At 42.7% G+C, this 25983-nt stretch overlaps 1 protein-coding gene across 1 annotated transcript in view; it reads right to left on the bottom strand.

The window, feature by feature from the left end:
* Positions 1-25983, bottom strand: part of LOC117818936 (metal transporter CNNM4) — an 83183-nt gene that overhangs the window by 7916 nt on the left and 49284 nt on the right. Inside the window, exons 5-6 of the mRNA XM_034692079.1 lie at positions 15712-15808; positions 1453-1631 (exon numbers count right to left, since the gene is read on the bottom strand). Of these exons, the coding sequence (XP_034547970.1) occupies positions 1453-1631; positions 15712-15808 (276 nt within the window). The remainder of the gene's footprint in view (positions 1-1452; positions 1632-15711; positions 15809-25983) is intronic.

The following is a 25983-nucleotide window of genomic DNA, read 5'->3' as shown; positions in this document are numbered from 1 at the left end:
TTCATATTTTTTTCTGATAATAATAATAATAATAATAATAATAATAATAATAATAATAATAATAATAATTACAATAATAAAAAAAAAATAATAATAATAATAATAATAATAATAAAAAATAATAAATAATAATAATAATAATAATAAATAATAATAATAATAATACATAATAAATAATAACAATAATAATAATAATAATAATAATAATACATTTGATTTATAAAAGCGTTTTCAAAGTTTCTCTAAGACACTTTACACAAAATAAATTCTACAAGAGATATGCAAAGATTGTTGTAAGAATGAAAACAAATTAGAACAGATGAATAAAAACATGGGTAAAAAAGGAGAGAGACATTGTTTAAAATGAATCATAGGTTAAAAGCCTTTCTAAATAGGTGGGTTTTGAGTCCGGATTTGAATGTGGTGAGTGAGGGAGAGAGTCTGAGGTGACGGGGGAGAGAGTTCCAGAGGGTGGGGGCAGCGACAGAGATGGGCCCTTGGGTTTGGTGAGAGGGGTGAGGAGGTTGGCGTTAGTGGAACAGAGGTTGTGGGAGGGATTGTATGGCTGCAGAAGGTTGGTGAGGTAGGAGGGAGCTAGGCTATGGAGGGCTTTTGTAGGTGATGAGGAGGATCTTGTACTGTATTCAGGAGGTGATGGGAAGCCATTGGAGGTTCTGGAGGACTGGGGGTGATGTGGTCTCTAGAGCAGGAGTGAGTGAGGAGGGTGTTAGGTGTACCGTAAAGGATGCTATTGCTGTAGTCGAGTCTTTAGGTGTTAAAGGCGTGGATGAGTGTTTCAGCAGCAGTGATGGAAAGGGAGGGGCGTAGGCGGGCGATGTTTTGGGGTGGAAGAATGCAGTTTTTGAAATATTGTAACCAAGGTTACGGATGTAGGTGGATGCTGTGATGCTTATGTGATTTAATATGATTGATTTTATTATAATGATTTGATTTGTTTTTTCTCTGATATTTATCAGAGTTAATTCTATTGATTTTAATGTAAGGATTTTTTTTTGTAATTTCTGATATTTATTAAACTTTATTTTATTGATTTATTGTTATGATTGTATCTTTTTTTCCCTAATATTTTATTTTTGTCTGATATTTATGTGATTTTCATTTATTGATTAATTGTAATGGTTTTATTTTATTTTTAAGTATTTTATATTACCTTCCTCTACCTTGTTTTAGTCTTGTATCATGTTATCTGTCGCTGTAGTATTCTGTCTCTCTGTTATTTTGTGAAGCACTTTGGGCTGCCTGTTTGAATGTCTGAAAGGTGCTAAATAAATACAAATTAATTGAGTTATTCTTACAGCTCTATTTCAAACTGTTTATTTAAACGTCTGATACCATCTTACTCTAGTTCTGCATAATTATAAAGTTGTTAAGCAGAAGAGAGGATTCTGGATTAACTTCCTCAGTTTGTTCTCATGTGTTGTTATCACCCACCTTGACAAACTGCAGGTCTGTGAGCGCTCTGACGTAGAAGTCGGGTATGTACTGCTGTGATGGGAGGCTGTTGTTGAGCTGGCTGTTGCTGCCGCTGACGGACATCGACTCTGTCCTGTCTGCTCCGCTCAGAGACGCCGTACGGTTCAACCCGCTGAGGTGAGACGGTGAACGAAACTCTGCAAACATGCACAGAACATGCAGAGAAAAAGGTTAATGACAGCTCCTGATAGCATTCAATACATCAATATTTATCACTAGAGAGAGACGCGGTTTGGACGATTTTCTCAAAGCCGTCAGTGATTCAATGACTCTATGATGCAAACAGAGATGGATGGAAGACTTCAACAAAACAAGATGCAATGTAGCTTCAATTACAGGTTAATGTAAATGACATGAATGAACAATTAGTGACAAATGGATGCAAAATGTACCAAACACATGAGAGTTAAAACGGGTGAGGGTTTCACACACAGAGGGAGCTACAAATGAAGGTTACTGGAGTTAAAGTTCAGTTACTTGGAACAAACTTGTGACCGTATCTTCTGTACATACCCTTTGTTTCACTATCACAGCAGTAGCCTGGTGCTCCCTCACACACAAGGGTGGTGAAACACAAAATTTTCCAACAGCACAACAAGCAGTGACTCAATTTGTGACCCACATTGACCAGATGTATCACCTACACGCCTTAACCAAATCAAAAGTGTTGTTTTGACTGGGAGACGGAGCAGGATGCAAAGAAACCTGTACCTTGTTAACAGAGGAGAAGGGGTTTCAAACTGTATGATAACACCTTAAAAAGTTGATTTATTGATTTATTATTCCTCATGAGGGCAGGGATGTTTATATTATTTATCTATAAGCTACATTTAAGTACAACAAAGTGTTAAAAAGAAAAGAGTTAACCTGCTAAATTCATGTTTTTAAATGTTACATGAAATAAACGCTTACAGAACCAATTACCAGGTAAGGTATTTGTTAATTGGGGGCTTTTATTTTGAAAATATAACCCAGGAGGAACATTCATTTGATGGATTTTATCTGATACACTTTCAGAAACTTAAAAGAGACAGTTTTCAGAGACATCAAACAAAGAACAGCAAGAAAATGAACACATTCAAGACACAAGTAGGGGCTGGAGTTGGGTGGGGAAATGGAGGGTTGTCTCTTTTTTTGTCTTCTTAATTTACTCTATTTTATTACTATCATTATTATTGTATGTACAGCGCTTTAAGTTACAATATTATTGTATGAAAGGTGCTTTTGATTGATTGAAGTGAACATTTTGGACATTCTTGCCTGAAAAGTCTCAAATAAACAAATCAAAAAGCTAAAGTTTTCTACCCAAACCATCAAAACCATGTCAGAGGCAGCGGAGAGAAGCAGCCAGTGGTTATGGATAAAGAGGAAAGATTCCTGCTGGGCGTCGTGCTGAATATGCAGGGACGCACTGCAGGGCTTGATCACCCCTGGCGAGGCGAGGGTGTATAGTTAGGTGTTTTTCAACCGGGGGAACTTTACCCCGGAACTACCGGTGGACCCCGGGTCTAAATTTAGTTCAGGGGTAGATAATCTCGCCCCTAAAAAGCCCCTGCTAGGGGAGGTAGTACTTTTCAAAGGTCCTGAGGCTTTCAGGGGCACAGGGCCTGCAATGCTGAACGTGTCTGATTGGTAGATTAACTGCAGTGTGTTTATTCCGCCCGCCGTCCACAATAACATCACACACATCTGTGATTCACTTGATTTCTCTTTCTTTCATGTGTTTTTATTTGTTCTATCTTTTTTGTATGTGTGTGTACTTTTCAAAAGAAGAAGCTGTGATTCTCTTGATTTAGCAGCTTGTAACAGTAGTCTTCTTTCAGCCCACCGTGAATGCATCTCTCCCGGTGTTATGGTTTTAAAAGTGACCCTGTAAACTGGAGACCTTCAGCTGAACGTGTCGGTGTTTGTGGAGTTTACACAGCTGTTGAAACACAGAGGGAGTTCCTGGGAATGCAAACTAGTTTAGTTTTTATTAAGATTTCAAAATATCCTCATCAGATATTTAATGATGGTCGAAAGACGTTTATGAGGGATGCATCCGGCTGAAAGTCTCCAGTTAACAGGGTCGCTGTTTAAACCAAAACACCGGCCGATCTCTGCCATGGCTTTTTGAGTTCAAAAGGATTTTAAAGCCGTGTTGAAACGTCTTTGCTACTCGAGCTTATCTCCTCTCACATGTTGATTCAGTGAATCCATCTGTGATGAAATATAGTCTCTTCATGCTAACAGGCTAACTGTTGTGTTGCTCATAATGATACCTGCCTCTCCGTCTGCTTCTATGGTGTCATCTGTGTTGAATGGCATTCATCTTTGTTTTACTGCTCTCTACTGGTCTGGTGGTGTAGTGCATTTACTTTTTTTACGTCTCTGGCCTGATTTGCACAATCTACCCGGGGCTTCAGCCCGCGGTCGAAACGCAGACAACAATGGGGGCACAGGAACCTTTTAGTTCAGGGGGCTAAAAGACCCCAGAACTCTTGGTCGAAATGCATCTAGACCGAAACACTCGATGACCCTAAGGTATACTACTGATGATGTGTCCCAAGCCAGTTCAACCATACGCTCTTGGTAGGTACCAGCACCTAGAGGATGGTTTACATCTCCTCCTGTGTCCACCAATTCATGGATTTATTGCCAATTTGTTTCATCTTTAGAGAATATATTCCTCATCTTCTGGGCGAATTCTAAGCTAAATGTAAAACAACTTTTTCTATTCATTATACTGAAAGACCGGCTTTTTAAAATTTGAACTGTTTTAAAGTAGGAGCACATCAATGACAAAATAAGGACCATAATACAGCTAAGGTTAAAGATTAGTATACGTTCAGTCTGCCTCTACTTTCAGCTCTGTGTGATGATGTATTACAGCAGCAGGCCTCTGAGTCACAGCTGACGATTGATAACCCGTTAACACGTCTTCCTTCAGCCGGTTATTTTCCACCTCGACTCCAAAATACTGAAACCTTGATGACTAACATTCACGGGTGTTGTCCAGCTGTTGGTTCAGTTTTTATTGAGGCATGCCTTCCAGAAAAACCAGACTATCAAAAAGCATTACACACACACACACAAACTCACACACTCATGCTCATTACCAGCTTTGTATTATTACCAGTGAGTGTAAGTCGTCCAGCAGGGGGCCTCAGTGAGTCATAGGAAACGGTTTTACCTGGACACGTCAACTGCGTTAGCTTTCATGGAATTAAGCTAGGTAATTAATCATGGATATCTACAGCTAATATGCTAGTTAGTGGTTAGATTTCACTTAGTCATGAGACAACCATATTACTCAAATATATAAGACATTAAAGTTTAAGATCCAGCGGGTCACTTCTCTTTAGTTTTATCCTCAGGACGTATTTCGTCTTTTCGGCCCCATTGTAGCCTGTTATCACTCACTTAACCTTGTTACAGAGTCTTCTTTATGTCTCAACATCTCTCACAGCAATGAGACAGTGTGAAAAAGTCTGAATATGGGCGCCAGTTTGGCCTCGTGGTTAGGTTGTATGGAGGCTACAGTCCTCAAGTGGGCAGCTTGAGTTTGATTCCAACCTGCAGCCCCTTTCCTGCATGTCATTCCCCACTTTCTCTCTATCCACTGTCCTATCCTCTAAATAAAAGCATCATAACTTCCCAGAACTGCCTAATTCCCCAGTTGTTTGATTCTGACTATCCGACTAGCCTAAAAGTAAAAACAAAAACACTCAAAAGACGCTCATACAGAGGCTACAGTCCTCGTTCCAGTGGTCACTGGATCGACTTCTGGCCTTGATCATTTGCTGCATGATCTTCCCCCACTCTCTACTCCCCACATTTCCTGTCCCCTTCAGCTATTCTATCTACTAAAAGGCATTTGGTTTGTCGATTGTGGCTAAAGGCTGATTTACACTGAGCCGGAGGTCCGTGTAGCGCCTGTACCTACGCAGAGGCCTACGCACATAGCTGACGTGCACCTCCTCCAAAAAGTAACTACCCTTAGAATCGACGTAGACCGCAAGCCCTGTGATTGGTCTGCACGGCAACATTGTATTTCCTGCATTTACAGCACTCCCGGTATTTAATCTCCTCCTCTCTATTCTTCCTGTAATCAGAATCAGAATCAGAATCAGAATCAGCTTTATTCGCCAAGTATGCTTGAACACACAAGGAATTTGACTTTGGTAAACTGTGCTCTCTTTGTACAAGGCATAAGAATAGGAATAAGAATAAGAACTACAATAAAAAATAAAATGAAAATATAATAACAATAACCTTAGCTATAAATACAAAGAAACAACAAATAGGCTTGACTAATATGTACAGGCTAAAATAATATGATAAAGTGCAGTGGTGAGTTGCAGAGGTAGTTTTACATTATAAAAATAGAAGTTAAATAATACAAAAAATAGAAATATGGAATTCTGCTTGAGAATTGTTGCATTGTATATCTACATGTATATTTACAGAGAGTATTTATCTGACAGGTATGACACTGTTATGGTTTAGTGTTCATCAGAGTGACAGCCTGGGGGAAGAAGCTGTTCTTATGGCGGGTTGTTTTGGCGCACAGTGATCTGTAGCGCCTGCCGGAGGGGAGGAGTTTGAAGAATTTGTGTCCAGGGTGTGAGGGGTCAGCGGTAATGCTCCCTGCCCGTTTCCTGGCCCGGGACCGGTACAAGTCCTGGATGGGGGGCAGGTCGACACCGATGATTTTCTCTGCAGTCCTTATAGTCCGCTGCAGTCTGTGTTTGTCTAGTTTGGTTGCAGAGCCAAACCAGACAGTGATGGAGGTACACAGAACAGACTGGATGATGGAGGTGTAGAACATGATCAGCAGCTCCTGAGGCAGGTTGAACTTCCTGAGCTGACGCAGGAAGTACATCCTCTGCTGGGCCTTTTTTCTGATTGTGTCTATGTGGGAGGTCCACCTCAGGTCCCGGGAAATAGTGGATCCCAGGAACCTGAAAGAGTCCACAGTAGACACAGTGCTGTTCAGGATGGTGAGGGGGGGGAGTGGGGGGGGGCTTCTCCTGAAGTCCACTGTCATCTCTACCGTCTTGAGCGGGTTCAGCTCCAGATGGTTCTGACTACACCAGAGAGCCAGCTGTTCCACCTCCTGTCTGTAAGCAGACTCGTCTCCGTCCTGGATGAGACCGATGACGGTGGTGTCGTCTGCAAACTTCAGGAGTTTCACCGAGGGGTCTCCTGAGGTGCAGTCATTGGTGTAGAGGGAGAAGAGCAGTGGGGAGAGAACACATCCCTGTGGGGCGCCAGTGCTGATGGTCCGGGTGCTGGATTTGATGCTCCCCAGCCTCACCTGCTGTCTCCTGTCCGTCAGGAAGTTGGTGATCCACTGACAGATGGAGGCCGGCACTGTGAGCTGGGTGAGTTTCTGGTGCAGGATGTCTGGTATGATGGTATTGAACGCAGAGCTGAAGTCCACAAACAGGATCCTAGCGTAGGTCCTGGGGGAGTCCAGGTGATGCAGGATGTAGTTCAGACCCATATTGACTGCATCCTCCACCGACCTGTTTGCCCGATAGGCAAACTGCAGGGGGTCCAGCAGGGGGCCTGTGATGTCTTTCAGGTGGCTCAACACTAGTCTCTCGAAGGACTTCATGACCACAGACGTCAGGGCGACGGGCCTGTAGTCATTGAGTCCTGTGATGGTGGGTTTCTTTGGGACTGGGATGATGGTGGAGCTTTTGAAGCATGAGGGCACTTCACACAGCTCCAGCGATGTGTTGAAGATCTTTGTGAAGATGGGGGCCAGCTGCTCAGCACAGACTCTCAGGCAGGAGGGGGACACGCCGTCTGGTCCTGGAGCCTTCTTGGTCTTTTGTCTCTGGAAGAGCTGGATTACCTCATCTTCACAGATCGTCAGCGCGGGTGGGGGGTCAGAGGGGGGTGGGGAGGGGCTTGTGGGGGGGCCAGGTAAATCAGAGTGTTCGGGTGTGGGGTGTGAAAACCTGCAGTAGAAGCTGTTCAGGTCGTCAGCTAGTCTTTTGTTACCTTCAGGGTGGGGGGAGGGTCTCCTGTAGCTTGTAACTTCACGCAGGCCTCTCCAAACTTCTGAGGGGTCGTTGGCAGAGAAGCTCTGTTTTAACTTCTCAGTGTAGCTCCTCTTAGCTACCTTGATCCCCCTCGTCAGTTTGTTTCTGGCCTGCTTGAACAGGTCCCGGTCCCCACTCCTGTAGGCCTCTTCTTTGGCCTGACGCAGCTTCCTCAGTTGAGGTGTGAACCAGGGCTTATTGTTGTTGTATGTGCAGAAGGTCCTGGTCTGCACACACATGTCCTCACAGAAGCTGATGTATGAAGTCACAGTGTCAGTGAGTTCATTGAGGTTTCCTGATGCAGCTTCAAAAACACTCCAATCAGTGCAATCAAAGCAGGCTTGTAACTCCTGCTTTGACTCCTCCGTCCACTTCTTCACAGTCCTAACTATAATCATGTCTGCATGATAAACAGCAACATGTATCAGCTGTAGATTAACAGAACACGCTCTGAATCTCTGTGGAAAAGGAAACAGAGATCGTAGCGGGGCCGGAAGCAGGCGACCGGCTATCAGAGAGAACACACTGCCCTCAAGCGTTTCGGCGGAGAATTGCTGCGCGACACGGACACATCGACGCACAAGTGTGTGGTGCTCATTTCCGCGTCAGCCCCTGCTGTGTAGGGGAGACGTAGAAGTATAAATCAGCCTTAACACTAGAAGAGCTAGCACCACCAGCTCTGTGTGTCCCCCTTGCAGGTTAACGTCCACATTCCTCTGGTGGTTGGGCATTGCCCTAGCTGACACCAGACAGCCTACATACATCTTTATCTCCTTTTTCTACATCAATCATCTGTGCTTGTTTGCATCCAGGTAGTAGAGGTTTAACCGGAGCTACAGCCCAGACTAGTGGCAGAAGGCCGGCGCAACATATGCCCAGCATTTCAGGCCTAAAGTAATAAAAATATGAATATTGTTTCCGATCGACTCGTAACTTTGATGATGACAATGACTCGTTTGGTCAACTACCAAAGTTGCCAAAACTTTAATGCTCACAGACGTTCATATACATGTCGCCATGACTTGACAGGAGGCTTTTGGCATCGTGGTGGCTACAACTGCAGGCCATGAACTTTTTAAAACACCAAAATTAGTGTCGACATCATCGCTTAAGATCATGGTTTAAGGATTGATATTAAGCGTTCCAGACAAAATGTCTTATGAGTATTACTGAAAAATATATTAGAAAGTTATAAACGTCTCAGGTAGGCACTAAAATATGGCTGCCAAATAATTGAGGCATGGTTTCCAAGTGCAGTGTCCAATTTGCAGGAACTTAAGTTTGGGTGAAAAAGTGTTTGTTTTGAACCGACCACAGATAGTCACATCATCGTGACTTGGGTTTTTCCAAGTAAAACTGAAACTAATGATGCAAAATCATTATTCTCACCAGCTGTGAATCATATTATTGTCACAATATGTGTGAATGCAATATGTGAAGTCTTTTGTATCTTCCTGCTCTACATCTGGGAAACTACAGGGAAGTGACCTGCTGGATCCTTCAGTAAAAACAAACATCTATGAAAGTTTTAAAGCAAACCATCCTCTACTTATGACCTCCTGCTCCCAGTGTGGGTTAGTACTTTAAAATCAAAGTTAACAATGAAGGGCCCAGTTCCACGTGACTACCCCGTCTCAGATCCCACATCGTAAAATGTAGAGAAGTGGGTGGGCACTGGGGTTACATCTGGAATTGGGCATTTGTGATTAAGATGTGGACAAAAAAATGAAGCTGGTGTCATGATTTTTTTGAACGTTGATTTTGCTCTAAAAGACTACGATCTATTGCAGCAGGTTCTGCTTTTTATCTAGAAAACTAGGGTTTGAACTACACTCTAGAAGTAAAGGACAGGACAACAATACACCAACATAAAACAGCTGCATCTTAATAGATCTGCAATCTCCCCTTCTTTCTACTCGTGTATGGTGTGCACTGATTGAAGACTAACAGAAGGGGAAACTATCAGAAACTCTTATCATGCATCCAAAATAGCTTCTGCATCTTAACCCCTCAAGGGGCTTTAAGTCCCATCTGGGTGTCACATGATGTTGTCATATCCTTCACCATTTCTTCTTCGAAATGCCATGTGATCATTCTCTGTCCCCGAGTACCCTGCATTTAAAGATCTGTGCTCACATTCTGGCAGATCAGCTATTTGATCAACTTTGCTGCAGCACAATGGAGGTCTATTACAACTCTCTGTTGTACCTTCGCTCTGCTCATACTGTAGCACTGTGAACACTCTGGCTTGACCCCAAATAACCTCACGCTCTTGCAGAAGCAGTTCCCTTATATAAAGTGAAGGGTAGGAAGTTGCAGCTTATAGCGTCTGGACTTGCAAAATTACAAAGTTACATGAGAACTCAACAAGATCACACGGGAGGATGGAGATCACGCAATAACGATGTGTACAGAACACAACACACTAACGGGTCACTATGCCTTTCTGGGTAGTATAAATGTTTAATGTTTATAATGACGTTCTGCTGTAATGAGCTGATACCTACAGACAAAGTTGACAGCTGAACCTCCATTTGCGGATTCTGCTCTTCACAATACATCTATACCATAGACTGTATAAAATATGGACGTAGTATCCGTGACGTCACCCATCTGTTCCTGAGAGCTGTTTTGAAGCAAATCGGCGGCAGCAGCCATATTGGTAATTCAACTAGGCAGAGTGTGATGCAGTGTGAGTCTCTTAGCCAATGGCTGTGTGTTCCCGACCGGGAGTCACGTCAGTCATATCCTTATTTGGGCAAAACTCGTACTCTTAATATCTTCTTAACCGTCACGTTAGAAAAAAATTCACCCCCGTACAGTGTGTGCCATTAGAGAGATTAGCTTTGTAGGGCCAAGCCGGTTTTTGAACCAGACTGTAAACATGTTTATTAATGCTAAAAAGATTGTCTTTTTCCCATTCATATCTATGTGGTTTCCGGTGTTTCTGCAGCCAGCCTCAAGCGGATTTTTACGATGTATTGCAGTTTATAGCACTTCCGCATTGGCTTCATCGTTTGAGACCGGAGTTTGCCGCTTGATCTATATCTATATGATCTCTTTTCTGGTCAGGGTCTGTTCGTGGTGTTTTTATTTTGAAACACAGCTCTTCCTGTGTTTGACTTCCTGTCTAGGTCGATCTACTCGAGTCAAAGACAGACTCGAGAGCAGAGCGCTGAGACGCTTTAAGGATGACTTGCATAGTGTTGACAAGAGTGGGCACGGATCAGCACTAGCTTGTTCGGTGCTTACTGCTAATTTCCATGCTTGCTATTGAATGGACCGTGGCGTTAAAATGGCCAAATTTCTACAAAGAAGCTTCACCAAACTTCAAAACAGGGTGTCCCAAACGCCTCACTCCCAACCCCCACTGTCCCTCCATGTGATTAAATGTTGCTTCATACTTCATCTAGCTTAGGGGTGTCAAACATACGGCCCGCGGGCCAAAACCGGCCCACCAGAGGTTCCAATCCGGCCCGCGGATGACTTCTCAAAATGAAAAAATGACAGAGAAGACATTAACTGCAATTTTTTAAATAAAAGTAACTTCTATATCAGATTTGTTCTCTGGGGGTTGCATACAATCATAGTGCTGATGGAGCTCGCCTGAACAACGCAGGTGAGTGGGAAACCTGTGTGCTTGGTGTGTTCGTAGCAGGTTTCAGTGCTTAAAGAATATAATATTTGGCCCCACTATGAGACTTATCATGGCGAAAAACACAACAGCTGTTTTAGTAAAAATGTAGTTCATTAAATGGGAAAATTTTCATAATTTACTTGTACTTTTTGCACTAAAACAAAGGGAAAATTTTAGAGTTGTCCTTCTTTATAGGTTATTATGTTATGATTTTACTTGTCCGGCCCACTTGAGATCAAATTGGGCTGTATGTGGCCCCTGAACTGAAATTAGTTTGACAGCCCTGATCTAGCTGGTCTATGTGGCTGTGAGAACTGTGCAAACTTCTTATCATCTGCCAGCACTTTGTGTTCTTTCAGGATATGATAAGAGGTAGCAGCACATTGAGAGAAACATCTTCAAGGTGATTCTGCCCAGCAACTTGTGAGTGATTTTTGTGCAAACCCAATGAAATATTATCACGCCCTTTGTAATACGATCACGCCTATGCTTTCAATAAAACAGCTGAGCAACAGAGGAGACTTGGAAGATGATCGACCACGCTTTGTGGTGAACATTGGATCAGTCTTCCCTTTTGCAAAAGCGAGCTAATAGCTGAAAAAGTTGTCCGTGTGTTCCTTGACTCTGCTGTGACGATTCCTGGACCTGACAGTGGCTGTTTTCCATTCTGCTGCTACTGATGCCTGTGTAAATTCACTGTAACTAACCTTAATTCTGACCCTAACCTCAGGAGTCATTTGGCAACAAAGAGAGGCAGAAATGTATTATTTTTAAAAACGTATATGCAAGGTTTTATTTCAAATTTAACTGCTAATTTTCTTAATATTTTTAAAATAATTGGTAAAATATGTCATTTTAGATTACTTAAACCCCCCTCACTAGTGTCTCGCGACCCCCCCAGGCGGTCCAGACGCCCACTTTTGGAACTCCTGTGTTAAAAGACACACAATATCTGTTTCCCACATCAAACTTACAACCACAGGATTTAACTTTAACATTAACTAATATTCTTTCAACATTGCAGCACAGAATATAAAACAAAAAATGTGCAAAACAGTCAATGTGAATTTACTTCAGATTACTTTGCAGATTAATGTTGGTCTGTAATTGTTCAGAAAATTGTTATAAGTCTTAATCCTAAGGAGTAAGAGTCTGGCTGCTGACTTCAATTCCATGTTAAACTTCACAACTCAACGCAATTCAGTTTATTATCATGGGAAACAATGAAAACCAGCAAATATTCAAAGGTTAAGTGCTGCACTTTTTGAATACACATCTTAAATGACTCAAGCATAAACATAAATGTTGTAGACTATCTTTCTTTTGCATGACTGATGAATTAATCACGACAGCAGCAGTGTGGAAATGTTTGGTAACATTTCACATCTGATAAATAAACCAGAGAGTGCCCTCTACTGGACAAAATGTGCACTGGCATAAACTCTCCAACTTCTTATAAGTATATTTTTGTAATATATCAATGCTGTGATAAGCAGTGTTATACCACTGGCTGGCAGAATGATCAACTCTGATTGGATGCAGAGTGTTTGTTATTTCCAGATAATGGACACAGGGTTAAATTACAGGTTTAATTTGATCTGTTTGTCTGTCATGTCGTCTTTTAACATTCTTAGTTTGAGGAGTGAAACAGCCTGTTAAGCATTCTTAAGAATGTTCCCTCATCTTGAATCATCCCCTATATCCCGGCTCACCTTTGTGCACGTATTTGATCAAACAGCCTTTCCAAATGAAGAAACAAAAAGAGAGAGAGAGTCCTCACTCTACATCCAGCTCGAGCTTGAACAGATAAACTTCTTCGTGACAGATAAAGTTTAAAATCGTGCCATTCAGTAACAAAAACACTGACCTACACCTCCACACAAAGCTGATAATAGACGGACTCGCCGCCTCCTCAGTGCCGCCTCATACTCATCTGTTCTACAAAATAAAGTCCTGACTCAGTAAAACCAGGTCTGAGTTTGTTTGTTGGAGTTGATCAAAGAGCTTTTCTGCCAAAAAAAAGGAGCTGTCATTTTTAATTGTTTGTATATTTCAAGAGTAGCTGTTCACTTAAATCCCCCGGGGAAGATAACTGCTGCTGCGCGGCTGTTTCATGGGTAAAACTTGTGATGATGTCACCGACAGAGATGTATGAATCTCTGTAGTGTCCATAATGAATTGTTTCAACCAATAAAACAGCATCACAAGAGCGGTTTATCTTCTTCTGTGATGAGGAGTTTCTAAACCTCGCCACCTGGCGAATCAAAGCCAGGCTCCGCCCACCCACTCAAGCACCGCCCAGTGATCCCTAAGCCCCACCCCTTTTTGTTGTTAAAGGACCCAGACATGCCGGAGTTTACCTGGCAACCGAGAGAACAGAGAAAACCTCTTAAAGGAGAGGAGGCGAGAACGGGGAGCAGCCTCTGAGAGGAGAAGAGGAATGGAGGAGGTGATGAACAGGAAACAGGGAGGAGGAGGAGGAGGAGGAGGAGGAGGAGGAGGAGGAGGAGGAGGAGTGAGTGACACAGTGGAAGACAGAGACAGATCTGTGTCCAGACAGGAGGAGGACATGCAAACATACAGGAGAACTCCTGCTTCACATCACAAGGATTACACAAGAGCTTTTCAGGAGTGACGGTAGTTACTGAGCTGCTCCTGAAGGATGAAAATGAGAGAGTGATGAAGACACTGGTCAGAGGACTGGAAAGAAAATGTGCTTTAGAGAGTTTTCCCTCTCTACCCGAAGCCCCTGCAGGAATAAGTGTTAGAGTGTTGAGAGAAACTGAACAGAAGAAAGAAAAGGCTAATGCTAGAGGAAGACAATATCCATCATGTGTTTCTGGACAGTCACTCTGTGGAATATGGTGTTAACGACACCTTACATTTATGCAATTAAATATGCATTAAGAATCAAGGTAAACAGAAACATCACCAATTTTGTTTATGATCATATGCTCTTTTATTTTCATTGCATGTTGCAATGCAAGTATTTACTACCTCCAATTATCCTGTATTATCCTGAATCCTGTATTAAAGGTGACATATCATGCAAAATCGACTTTTTAATGGTTCTCTACCTGAAATATGTGTCCCTGGCATGTCTACAAACCCCCCCAGAATGAAAAAAATCCATTCTGCCCCTGTTCTGATTTCTCCACCTTTCTGTAAATGTGTGTGAAACGAGCCGTTTCAGACTTCCGTGTTTTTGTTACGTAACAACAATATCCGGTCTGTCACGGAGTCAGAGCTCGGAGCTTGTTCAGCCCATAGACTGTATAAAATAATACTGAATCCCCCCTCCATTTTTCATTACCTGCACAAATATGTGCTAACAAGGAGCTTAGGAGGGAGGCATGCTAGTTGTAGGCTGTCTTAATAAACACAAAGGTCGGTTTTACTCCCCACGTCTGCAGATTTGAAGATCTAGTGGATGATTTTTATTTTTCATGGAAAAGTGCTAGCGCTAGTTAGCATAGCCAGATAGCTCCATGTTCGTAGCTGTAGCTGTAGCTGTAGCTGTGTACCACGACACACGTCGACATACTGATAAATAAAACAACAAGAAACACTAAATCTGTGACCAATCCTTCAGAAAAGGTCCTGCTGCCTTTCTGGCAGAGGTCGGTTTCACTCCCCATGTCTGCAGATTTGAAGATCTAGTGGATGATTTTTATTTATCATGGATAAGTGCTATTGTAGTTAGCATAGCCACATAGCTACATGTTCGTAGCTGTGTACCAAGACACACGTCGACATACTGATAAATAAAACAACAAGAAACACTAAATCTGTGACCAATGGTTCAGAAAGGTCCTGCTACAGGCGCCTCTCCATCAGGATCAGATTCTGGATCAGATTCAGAGGGTTGAAGTAACGTGATCTCTGAGCAGCCGTGTATATTCAGCCAACATGTAAACATTAGATCAACGTGCTGGACAGCCGAGGCACATCCACTTCCTGAGGGGGCGTGGTCAGAGAGAAAACAGAGTGTTCTGAGGAGGGCTGAAGAAGAGGGTTTTTCAGGCAGACCAAAATCTGATTTCAAAGTGTTTATTTGAGCATAAACTTTAAAGACATGTTTTGGGGACCTCTTAGACCAATATGTATTGATGAAAAAAGCGTGATATGTCACCTTTAAAGACTCAAAGGAAGCACTGCTGCAGCTGTGTGAATATTAGGATAGTTAGTTGAAGACATTTGTTATATTATACTGTAAATCAGAGCAAATATAAATCATCAGCAGCAGTTATGACCATGTTCTTAAAGCCCAAATTAATAGCATGTGCTGCCTGTTTGCTTATTCTACTTTTGTCTATGGTTGTGATATGATACTAGTATGTGTAGTTTTTCCTATTCTTTAAAATGAACAGAATTACAGTGTGTAATGTTCCAGGGTATGTTTCCTGAAAGTAGTATCAGGCCTTTTTAAATTAGAGGCTTTGGATATTTAAGTTAAATGAAATGTTTTAGTAGAGGGTAAAAAAAAAAATGTGAATGCTCCTTTTACCAGTAGGTGGCAGTAGAGGCATGAAACTGTGAACTCACCCAGTGATGAAGAATTGAGCGCCATGACCCCGTAGAAGGAGAATGGTCCGGTCTCAAACTTCATATTCTCGTTGCCAGCCTCCACCTCCACCCGGCCCTGATGAAAAGAAGGAGAGACAACAAAATTACAGCTGTGACAGTGACAATGCGACGGGTCTGTGTCGGTGCAAGCACAGCGTCACAACAGTGGCAGGGAAGAGGCCGTGTTTTTATTACAAGCAAGAGTGTGGGTGATGTTTGCACTTTAATCATCTGCTGACGTGGGGAAAAGTCAGTTGATGTGCGTAACACATGCCGAACAGACAGAAGACACAGGAACCTCACGCTTTAAGATGTGTGGAGTTATTGCACAACATGAAGTTATTTGCAATACTGAAAGATGTTTCCCCACATTGCAGATGTTCGTCACATTTTGCAGGCGTAAGTAAAATCATACTTCTTGATATAAAGAAGGTACGCATCAGTTGTTTTGGTATTATGTGTATATATTATTAATATTCAAAGTGGACATCAACAACAACAACAACAAAAAAACAGAAACTAGAAAGACATAAAAAAACAACAACAAAAAAACAACAACAACACACATCAGTACAAGACAAAGAAGATAAAAGACGAAAAAGACAGAACACCAAAACAATCCACAAGATACAAACAAAACAAGACAAGAAGACAATAACCCGACAGCCCCCAGATCAAGACTCACAACCAGACAGCAACACCCTATAGCACATGCCGCTCAAGTAGCAAAACACACACTGGCAAAGAGGTAAACATACAAGGCATCGTGCCACATGCCCTTCCCAAAGAGGGCTAACGGCAACCCGCCAAAACAGCAAAAGGGGATGGAAAAATGCAATTCTTATTTATAAAATAGGGTTCAGATTGAGAGGTACTCCGCCTTTTTGTAACAAATCTGTAATTTCATTGGGTAGATAAACTCAGACTGGTTGCCAAATTTCAAAAACATATCTGTTGTTCCCTTTTAACTTTGAGGAGAGGCTCTCCATTGGTATAACCTTGTATACTTCTCTGCACCACTGTGTCACTGTTGGTGGTTTTTCCTTGATCCACTGAAACAAAATACACCTTCTTGCTAGTAGAAACAATTTCATTAGAAGGGTGTGTTGTGATTGATTAAGATCTAGACCATCTTGTGGAAATCCCAACAGAAACAATGCAGGTTCAAGTTTAATTGAACCTGCATTGTTTTGGTATTATAACTAAAAAGACAACAAAACAAGGCTAAAGCTGATACTTTGTGTTTTTATAATTACTTTGTTATTGTTGAGATTTTGTGTCAAAACCTTCAATCTTTATTTATATAGCGCCAAATCACAACAAACGTTATCTCAAGACTCTTTCCACACAGAGCAGGTCTAGACCGCTCTCTATGTTCTATTATTAACAAAGACCCAACATCAAGACAGGATCAGATCCAGTCCCATCTTACAGACAGGACTCAGTCTGATCTCATCTTAATCCACCATGAGCAGAGCACTTTGCAGCATTTAGCAAGTTACAGTGGCAAGGACAAACTTCCTTTAACAGGCAGAAACCTCCAGCAGGACCAGACTCATGTTAGACACACATCTGCTGAGACCGTGTTGGGGTTGGAAAGAGGGATAGAGGAGAATAAGAGAGAGAGCGATGATAGTGATGATACGGGTAGTAGTAGTTGTAGCAACTGGAGTCGACTCAGAGACAAGGGAGCTCAGGGACTCCAGAAAGGTCTATGGTTAGTAACTTTAATGGGATAGGGAGAGTTAAAGTGAATTATAAGCAGACAGAGGAGAGAGAGGGAAAAGCAGGATCACAGTTTGTCAGTTCCCTCTGCAGTCTAACCCTATAGCAGCATAACTAAGAACTCATGTTAGACAGACATATTCATCAACAGAGTTGGGGTTGGAAAGACGGATAGAGGAAAGTTTGCAAAACTTCCAAAGAAGGGTGAAAAAATTCACCCCCTTAAAGTTTCTCTAAAGATTCAAATCCACAAAAACATAATGTGTCTACAAATCTACCTTAAGTCAAGTAAACATCATTCTTCTCCTTTCTGAACAAAACACTGTCCCTCACCTTTAGTATGCAAGACCTGCATCTGCAACAAATGACCAAATTACCAAACATCTGAAAGTGTCAGATGTTTGATGATTCTGCTTCAGAGCAGCTGAAACTCTGATCTCAGTCTTTGGAAGCACATCAGACACTGTGTGACACTGTTTGTCCTCTAGAGGGCGCTGCAGTCACAGGTCAAAACAAGGTAACGCACAGTGCATTATTAGTGATTGCCCCCCCTGGAGAGGCTGTGCATCATCTGAAGGAGGAAACATGTTTACTTTGGCCTTGATTGGACACTCAGCACGGTACGCTCTCTGTGAATCAGGTTTCTTTCTTATTTCACAATAAAAGAGGCTGCAGAGGAACGATGAGGGGCAGCACGAGTACAGGAGGGATGGGGGGAGGGGGGCTGTTGTTGAATTAAGATCAAGGTTGTGCAGCAGAGGGATGGAGATCTGAGCGTCAGAAGGGGGTGAGGGGGCAGGAGGAGGCCTCTGTGTTGGTACAGTCAGAGAGTTGGCCTGAATCGGCACGCTGGAATGTGTGAACTGCAGCAACAACACAGGACAGTTAATCCACACTGTCCTCCCTCCTTCCCGCAATCCCTCCATCCTCCCACCTCTCCCCTACATACACACACACACACACACACACACATAAACACACGCACAGACTGGGCTGATGAATGCAGAACAGGTGGTAAAATAAAAGGGCGACAAAGAAGAAAGAACAAACAAGACGACAGAGGGAGCTTGCTGTGTCTAAGAATGACGTTAAATTAACAAAGTCAAAGCCAGATTATAATTCTGAACTGAAGTACAATCAAAATGTATGATGAGTTAAATCTAGGGATGCACCGAAATGAAAATTCTTGGCCGAAACTGAAAAAAGAAAAACAGAAAGAAATGATTATGCCAATTATTAGTACCATTGCATTTAAGGCTCTGACTGTGTGCTAACCTCACTGAAATCAAGGATCTCATTGAGCATATCAGACAACGAGGGTGCATGCCCCTCAATCCAAGCAGGTTCTCTGCATCCATCCGGCCTGGATCATTTCTCGTGCGCGCTGCTTTATTCCCACATCCAAGTAATGATCTTTATAACGTGGATCCAGTACAGTCGCGATGAAGTCCAGAGGATCCGAATAGATGTCAGTGAAAGGTGTGCTGACAGACTAAGAGTTTACTTTTCATTGTTTTCACTCCGTGGTCCCTCTTTCCTTAGAAGACGCTTAAGTGCCTCAATTAAAGGAAGAACAGACGCAGACATGTTGGCCCTTATCCAGACAAGGGCGTACTGGCAGCAGTTTTTGCATGCATCATCACAACATTCTGTTTCGGCCGTGTTGTTTCGGTGATAAAAGTCTTTTGGTGGCCAAATTTTCGGTGCATCCCTAATATTTACATCTTGGATCCTGTCCAGCTTCTGAGCAATCAGCAGAGCAGGTGAGAGCAACTTTGAGTTACTGATCCCTACAAACACACTACAAACCTTCTAACCCCTTCAGGCGTCTTGTCTCACCCTGTCGGGATTCCACCTGCTAACCATACATCATCCCTTACATATTGACACCTGTGGTCACGAGCTGTGGGTAGTGACTGAAAGAACAAGATCGCAAATACAAGCGGCTGAAATTAACTTTCTCCGCAGGGTGTCTGAGCTCAGCCTTAGAGATAGGGTCAGGAGCTCAGACTCAAAGTAGGGCCGCTGCTCCTCCGGATCCAGAGGAGCCAAATGAGGTGGTTCAGGCATCTGGTCAGGATGCCTCCTGGAAGTCCCCCTGGGGAGGTGTTTTCGGGCATGTCCGTCTGGTAGGAGGCCACATTGAAGACCCAGGACATGCTTGTGAGATTATATCTCTCAGCTGGCCTGGGAACACCTCGGTATCCTCTCAGAAAACCTGGTGGAAGTGACCGGGGAGAGCAGTGTCTGGGCTTCCCTGCTGAGACTGCTGAGACTGCTGCGCCCGCAACCCGGACCCGGATAAGCGGAGGAAGGTGGATGGATGGATGGATGGATGGATGGATGGATGGATGGATGGATGGATGGATGGATGGATGGATGGATGGATGGATGGATGGATGGATGGATGGATGGATGGATATTGAAACTGAAATTCTTTCTCTAAACATTCAGATCTGCTTTTTTTCTAGGTACTGTAACTGTAGCAGAAACGCACAGTCAGGTCCAGCAAGAACAGGCGAATGTTATCCTGAAGTAACTGAAATACTGGTGAAATAATACATAATTGAGCCAACAGACTGTGCACAAATGAGTCATGTCCTACAGACTCTGGATGTAACTGATGTTGGTGTGCCAAGTGTCCAGTCATGTGTGTGCAGGAGGTTAAAAATGTCCACCGTTGCACCTGAAGGCTTCTACTTAGCCTACATGTTATTCACTGCCCAGCCTGTAACATCCAGCGTCTCTCTCAGGCGCTTCTCTGCCTCCTGGTTTCCTTTGTTCTTCATGAACACACTTTAATGTTCAAAAATAGATTTGATTCTCAAGCTGTCTTGGTGCAGGATGTGAAAAGACATCGCCTTAATGAGGAGGACTCGTCCATCTGTCATCTCTCGGCTCCCTGCATGTGGAGACGCTTCTTTTCCATGTTTGTTCTACCTCGCTGAGTGGGCACGGGTGACTTTGTTGCAACGCACAGGTCCTAATTCCTCCAGCTACACTCGTTCACACCTGCTCGAAACAACTACAGGCTTCTACTGAGTAAGCAGCGGTCAAATGCCTTGCTCAAGGACGAGTTGCTGCTCAAATAGAAGCAGTAGCTCACAACGACCCCCCTCTGGGCTTTCTGCGCTAATGGAAAGTAAACAATGCAACTTTTCCTTTGCGGTAATTTGACCCACTGAAGTCTCTGTAGTAATCCTGCAGTCCTCTAACCCTAATCTAGTGTTGGACCTGTGAGTATGCAGGGTTGCAGCAGCGTGACTTCTTCTCTCTGCCAGCTTAAGGTATATGAGCAGATTTGGAAAGATGCTAATCAGCCCTCAGCATATGTTCAACCCTGCGTGTGTGAGAGCATGGGCTGGGGTCAAATACTTAACCTGTACACATACATGCCTCACGAGCATGCATGGAGGCATGCTGATGTGATTTATTGTGTCCGCGCTGCTGCCGCTGCTGCTGCTGCTGCATGGCTGGAGTTTAATTTTAAAAAAGGGAGGCACGGGGGAGGGAGGACAGAAAGAATAGAAACAGAAGGAGGCGGAGGAAAGTAGTGAGAGGTGTAAAGCCTGTCAGTGCTCCGGTCGGACCAGTTTTTCAAGATCTGTACAGACGGTAGAGCCTGCACTCTTACACATCATATTAAAAAGCAGACTCTCTATTGGTCAGGAAATCATATTATACATAATCAAACTGGCTGCTATGATTTCAGATCTACTGTCTGGCATGAGGAATAACTGTGGATAGTTCAGCCTCTGCAGTCTCAGTCAGCAACATCCACAATATAACATGTTTATACTTGAGTCTAAGAAGCTATTAATGCATCCTTAATAGGACAAAGGTCACACAGGGCTGGAGTCTGTTTGTCGCACTTGTCTGATAACGTCAGATAATGAGTGGGTGTGTGCGGGCAGGTGGCTGCAGACGAATAAACTGAAGCACAATCATTCGGGATCGTAAAGCAAACACTGGTGAGAAGATCCAGTATGGATGTTTCATTATTATAAAGCTCTATTTCTTATTTATAGTCAATCATAAAAAACAGACCAGTGATTATCAAGTTACACTATTGGGGTTAAGATGCTTTTCTACCAAAAGTACCATGACCTTTTAGTTCCAGGAACTAAAATGGTTCCTGAGGCTGATTGTTGTCTGTGTTTCCACTGTGGCCTGAAGTCCTATAAAGATTATGCCAATCAGTCCAGTGACGTATAGAGCAATACAAGTAATTACACTACACCGCAAGACCAGTAGAGGGCGGTGAGAAAAAGACAAAGGCCTAAAGGGGTCAGACAGGTGTGTTAGCATGGAGGACATTCATCTAGTGCCCAGTTTGATCCTGCTTTATTGCACTGCAAATGGATGGAGACGTGCTCGTGAAAAAGCAGTTTAAAAATACTCTAAATTCTGGACTTAAAGCAAGAAGACAAATTGTAAAAGCCATGGCAGATATCGACCGGTGTTTCAGTTAAACGAGCTACCCTGTTAATTGGCGACCTTTAGCCGGATGCAAATAGTTTCAGGTAATCAATAAATACAAATCTGATGAGTACTTTTTGACATTTTGATTAAAAGAAAACAAAACTAGGATCATCCTGAGGACTCCCCAACAAGTGACACGTTCAGCTGGAAGTCGCCAGTTTACATGGTAACTCTTTCAACTGTAACACCGGGAGCTGACAGAGATGTAATCCCGCTATCGGGCTCAGAGAAGATGAATGTTCATGAGTTATTAAACCAAGTGAATCACAGTTGTGTGATGTTACTGTGGACGGTGGGTGACATAAAAACCCTGTGGGTACTTTACAGATCAGAAATGAACAGCGTGGCAGGCCCCGTCCACCCTACAAGTTCCTGGAACTTCTGGGAGTACGACCCCTGACCAGGGACTTTTTAAGTGGTAGATCAACTACTCTGGCGTTTGTTTGTTAAAAATCACCCAACCCGCACAGTTACAAGATCGTTCCAAAAGTGAGACTTAGTTGAAGGCTGAATTTTTTTTTTTCACTTCAATAAGTCTTGGCCTAGCGGTTTAAGCATGCACCCCATGTACAGATGCTATATTCCTTGCAAAACTGACCCTAGTTCAACTCTGGGCCTCTACCATTTCCTACATGTCTTCTCCCTCTCTCTACCCCTCACATTTCTTCTCTCTCTTCAGCTGTCCTGTCCAATAAAAACTGTCTTTAAAAAAACATTCCAGATCAGTTTCCAGAGACACTATACGCCTGAGTGTGGATGAGATGTGTAGGCTACAAACCTAAGCACAAGGTAACTAGAATATTTCACACATGAGGAATTGCTGCAGATTTTCAAACATGACGGTGTTCTGGGCGTGAATGTTTAACTAAGTGCAGTCTAAATATTACGATTGAGAAGGTTTCAGAAGATTTTTCCAAAGCTACTTAGAGGTTAAGTTTAACACTGGAAGTTAAAGCTGCTGTGAGGAACATCTGGTGTGTATCCTTGTGGACAAAGTGATACCTCTTATCTCTTCTCCTGCAAAAACAAAATTAGTGTCTTCAGACAATAACCTCATCCTGTTGTCTTTTACCATTTATATTCATCACACAATGTGATTATTTGCCATGAAAACAGCCAAAAAAAAGGGTGTCTCTAGAGCGAGATGTCAATCATTTGTACTGACACCTACCCCCTCAGAGCAGTTTCAGGCATTAAAAATGACAACAGAGGAGGTATCGGTGTTGTTGTGGATGGTCTTGTTTGCTTTAGAGGGTCATAATGATGCATCAATATCAGTTTCAGTCTGTTTCTCAGCCAGTTAAAAACTCCTCATAGTGCCTTTAAGGAAGTGTTTTAGTGATCTGGATACTTCATCAGCATTCTTACTTTTACACATTTTTTATTATTGTCCTAATCTTTGCACTATAATTAAAAATCATGTCATAGAGCAGATGTTTTAAGACTTTACAAGCTGTTAAAAAAGCAGCCTATCAATAACTTCATCGCAAACATTATGACTACATGAACGAAGCAACGATTTAAAAAGCCCTTCTGAATCATCACAATCAAAAACCTGGTGAAAACTGATGCTGAGCTGGGTAGATGTCGACTGATTACAGTGGAACTCATTCTTCTCTGACTGAGAGGTGTGTGTTTCAGCTTCAAGTTCAAATAAGAGTGTGTTTTTCTGGGAGTGTGTGCAGGTCTTGGCCAAAGTTCAAGTCGCAGAGTCTTGAAACAGCAACAACGTGAGCGAGAACTTTGTGTCACAGCGGCAGTCTGACACTTCCAGGCTTCTGATCTTTTGTTTCCTACAATCTCTGTCAATGTTTCTGTTTTTATAAGTGGACTGTGTTTGTTTGGATCTTTAACTTCAGCTGATAAATAAAGGTCGGTTACGGTCGCTGGTAAAGTCGTGAGAGGAGGATTGGATGAAGGTGAAGTCGGTCAAAACAACATCCTGGAGAGACGGAGAAAAGTGAGGATTACAGGCAAATACGAAAGGATGAAATGAAGTGACCTTCCTGATAATGCTTGGAAAGTCATGTGACCTTAGTTTTCATTGCATAAGTCATAAACATGTGATTACCTTGGCTTGGGTTTAAACTGCTTGTGATAACAGGAGATATTAGGGTTTTAATTAGTTAGATACATTTTAAAGTATAACAGTTTAAGGTAATAGACAATGCCTCAAAAGAAACACATGATGCATTCAAGAAGGGACAGAAGGAAGCAAAAAGCTAATCTGGTCCTGCACCTTCTTTATGATATCAAATCTTTCTATATAAATAAATAAAACTCCTTTCAATGCCTAAAATGTCACAAACGACAAACCTGGTCATGAAAGGAGGAGAAAAAAATGATATAAAGTGTTAGAATTCAGGCTGAAAGACACTCAACAAGGGGGAGGTGCTGTAAGACGACCTTACTGAGGTACAATGAGGCAATATGAAACTAAAGTGTGCCGTGAACAGTGTGTGGCGGTGTGTGTGTGTGTGTGTGTGTGTGTGTGTGTGCATTTTGAGCTCTGAAGTCACAGGTTTGTTAATAACTTATAACAAAACCAGAGGGGGGCCTTGCACGCAACCACACACTTCTCTGACTGTGTGACCGTGTGTGTGTGTGTGTGTGTGTGTGTGTGTGTGTGTGTGTGTGTGTGTGTGTGTGTGTGTGTGTGTGTGTGTGTGTGAGGCTGTGGCTCTGGCTGTGTGTGTGTCCCTCTGCCCTCTTTGTTTGGTGGTTTGTGACCGTGTGTGTTTGTCATAAACTGAACCGCGGCCTTCGGTTAAGGGCTGATTTAAAAAAGGAGCGTTTTCCTCCCACTGTTTGTTCAGAGTCACTGAGTCATTTATGCTGTGACACACACGTACACACACACACACACACATTTTCTCAGTGAGATGTAACAGCATGAGTCAGTGTAAACATTCATCCATCAAAAGCCTGATCTGACTCTCAAGTTTTAATCGTGTGAGGTCACAAACAGAATAAAGCTGACACACACACACACACGCACACACACACACACTCACACACTCACACACTCACACACACACACACACACACACACACACACACACACACACACACACACACACACACACACACACACACACACACACACACACACACACACACACACACAGCTACCTCCTTAAAAGTCCAGGAATATTTCTTATTCTCTCAGGACGGACATTTTTCCAGCTCTTGTCCACAACAGGAAGAGTGGTTACTCACAAAAACGTCCTGACCTAATTATGAGAGTAGCTGGAATGTAACCACGACACACTGTCGGCCCAATGAAATAAACAAACCATGTCTGTAAGGTTGTTTCATCACTGACCTGATTCATGTGCTCGTTAATCGTCTCCAGCTCTAAAGAAGACTCCATGACTCTAAAATCTACAAATCAAGCCACAAATCTTGGAGTAAATCAGACACAAAATCAGCCTTTAATCACCAACCAGCAGGATTTCTGTTGAAACAAGACACAGACAAACATGTTCATGCTTTTATAATTAGCAGGCTACATTATTGTAACAGTGTGTTTAAAGGTCTGCTGCAAGAGTCCTAGCCAAGCGGCAACCTCCGGTCTCAAAATATGAAGCCCATACAGACGTGTTATAAACTGCAGTTCATCGAGTGTCCACTTGAGGCTGGCTGCAGAAACACCGGAAACCACATACACACCCATTCAAAGAAGACGATCTTTGCAGCATTAAAGGCCCTGTGAGGAGTTTTGAACTGGCTTAGAAACAGACTGAAAATGATACTGATGCCTCTTTATGACCTTCAATAGTAAACAAGTCCATCAGCAGCAACACTGACACCTTCTCTGTTGAAATTTTTAATGCCTGAAACCGCCCTCAGGGGGTAGGTGTCAGACATCTCACTTCAGAATCTGCCTTTATTTGACTGTTTTCATGGAAAATAATCACATTGCCTGATAAAGTTGACTGTTAACAGACAACAGGATGAGATTTTTCTTGAAAACACTACTTTTGCATGTATAGGACAAGAGATAAGAGGTATCACTTTGTCTACAAGGGGGCGCCAGAATCG

The sequence above is a fragment of the Notolabrus celidotus genome, chromosome 9 (assembly GCF_009762535.1).
Source record: "Notolabrus celidotus isolate fNotCel1 chromosome 9, fNotCel1.pri, whole genome shotgun sequence".
In the NCBI taxonomy this organism is placed as follows: domain Eukaryota; kingdom Metazoa; phylum Chordata; class Actinopteri; order Labriformes; family Labridae; genus Notolabrus; species Notolabrus celidotus.
Note: the sequence above shows the minus strand (reverse complement) of the source record. Positions and strands in the feature narration are given on the sequence as shown.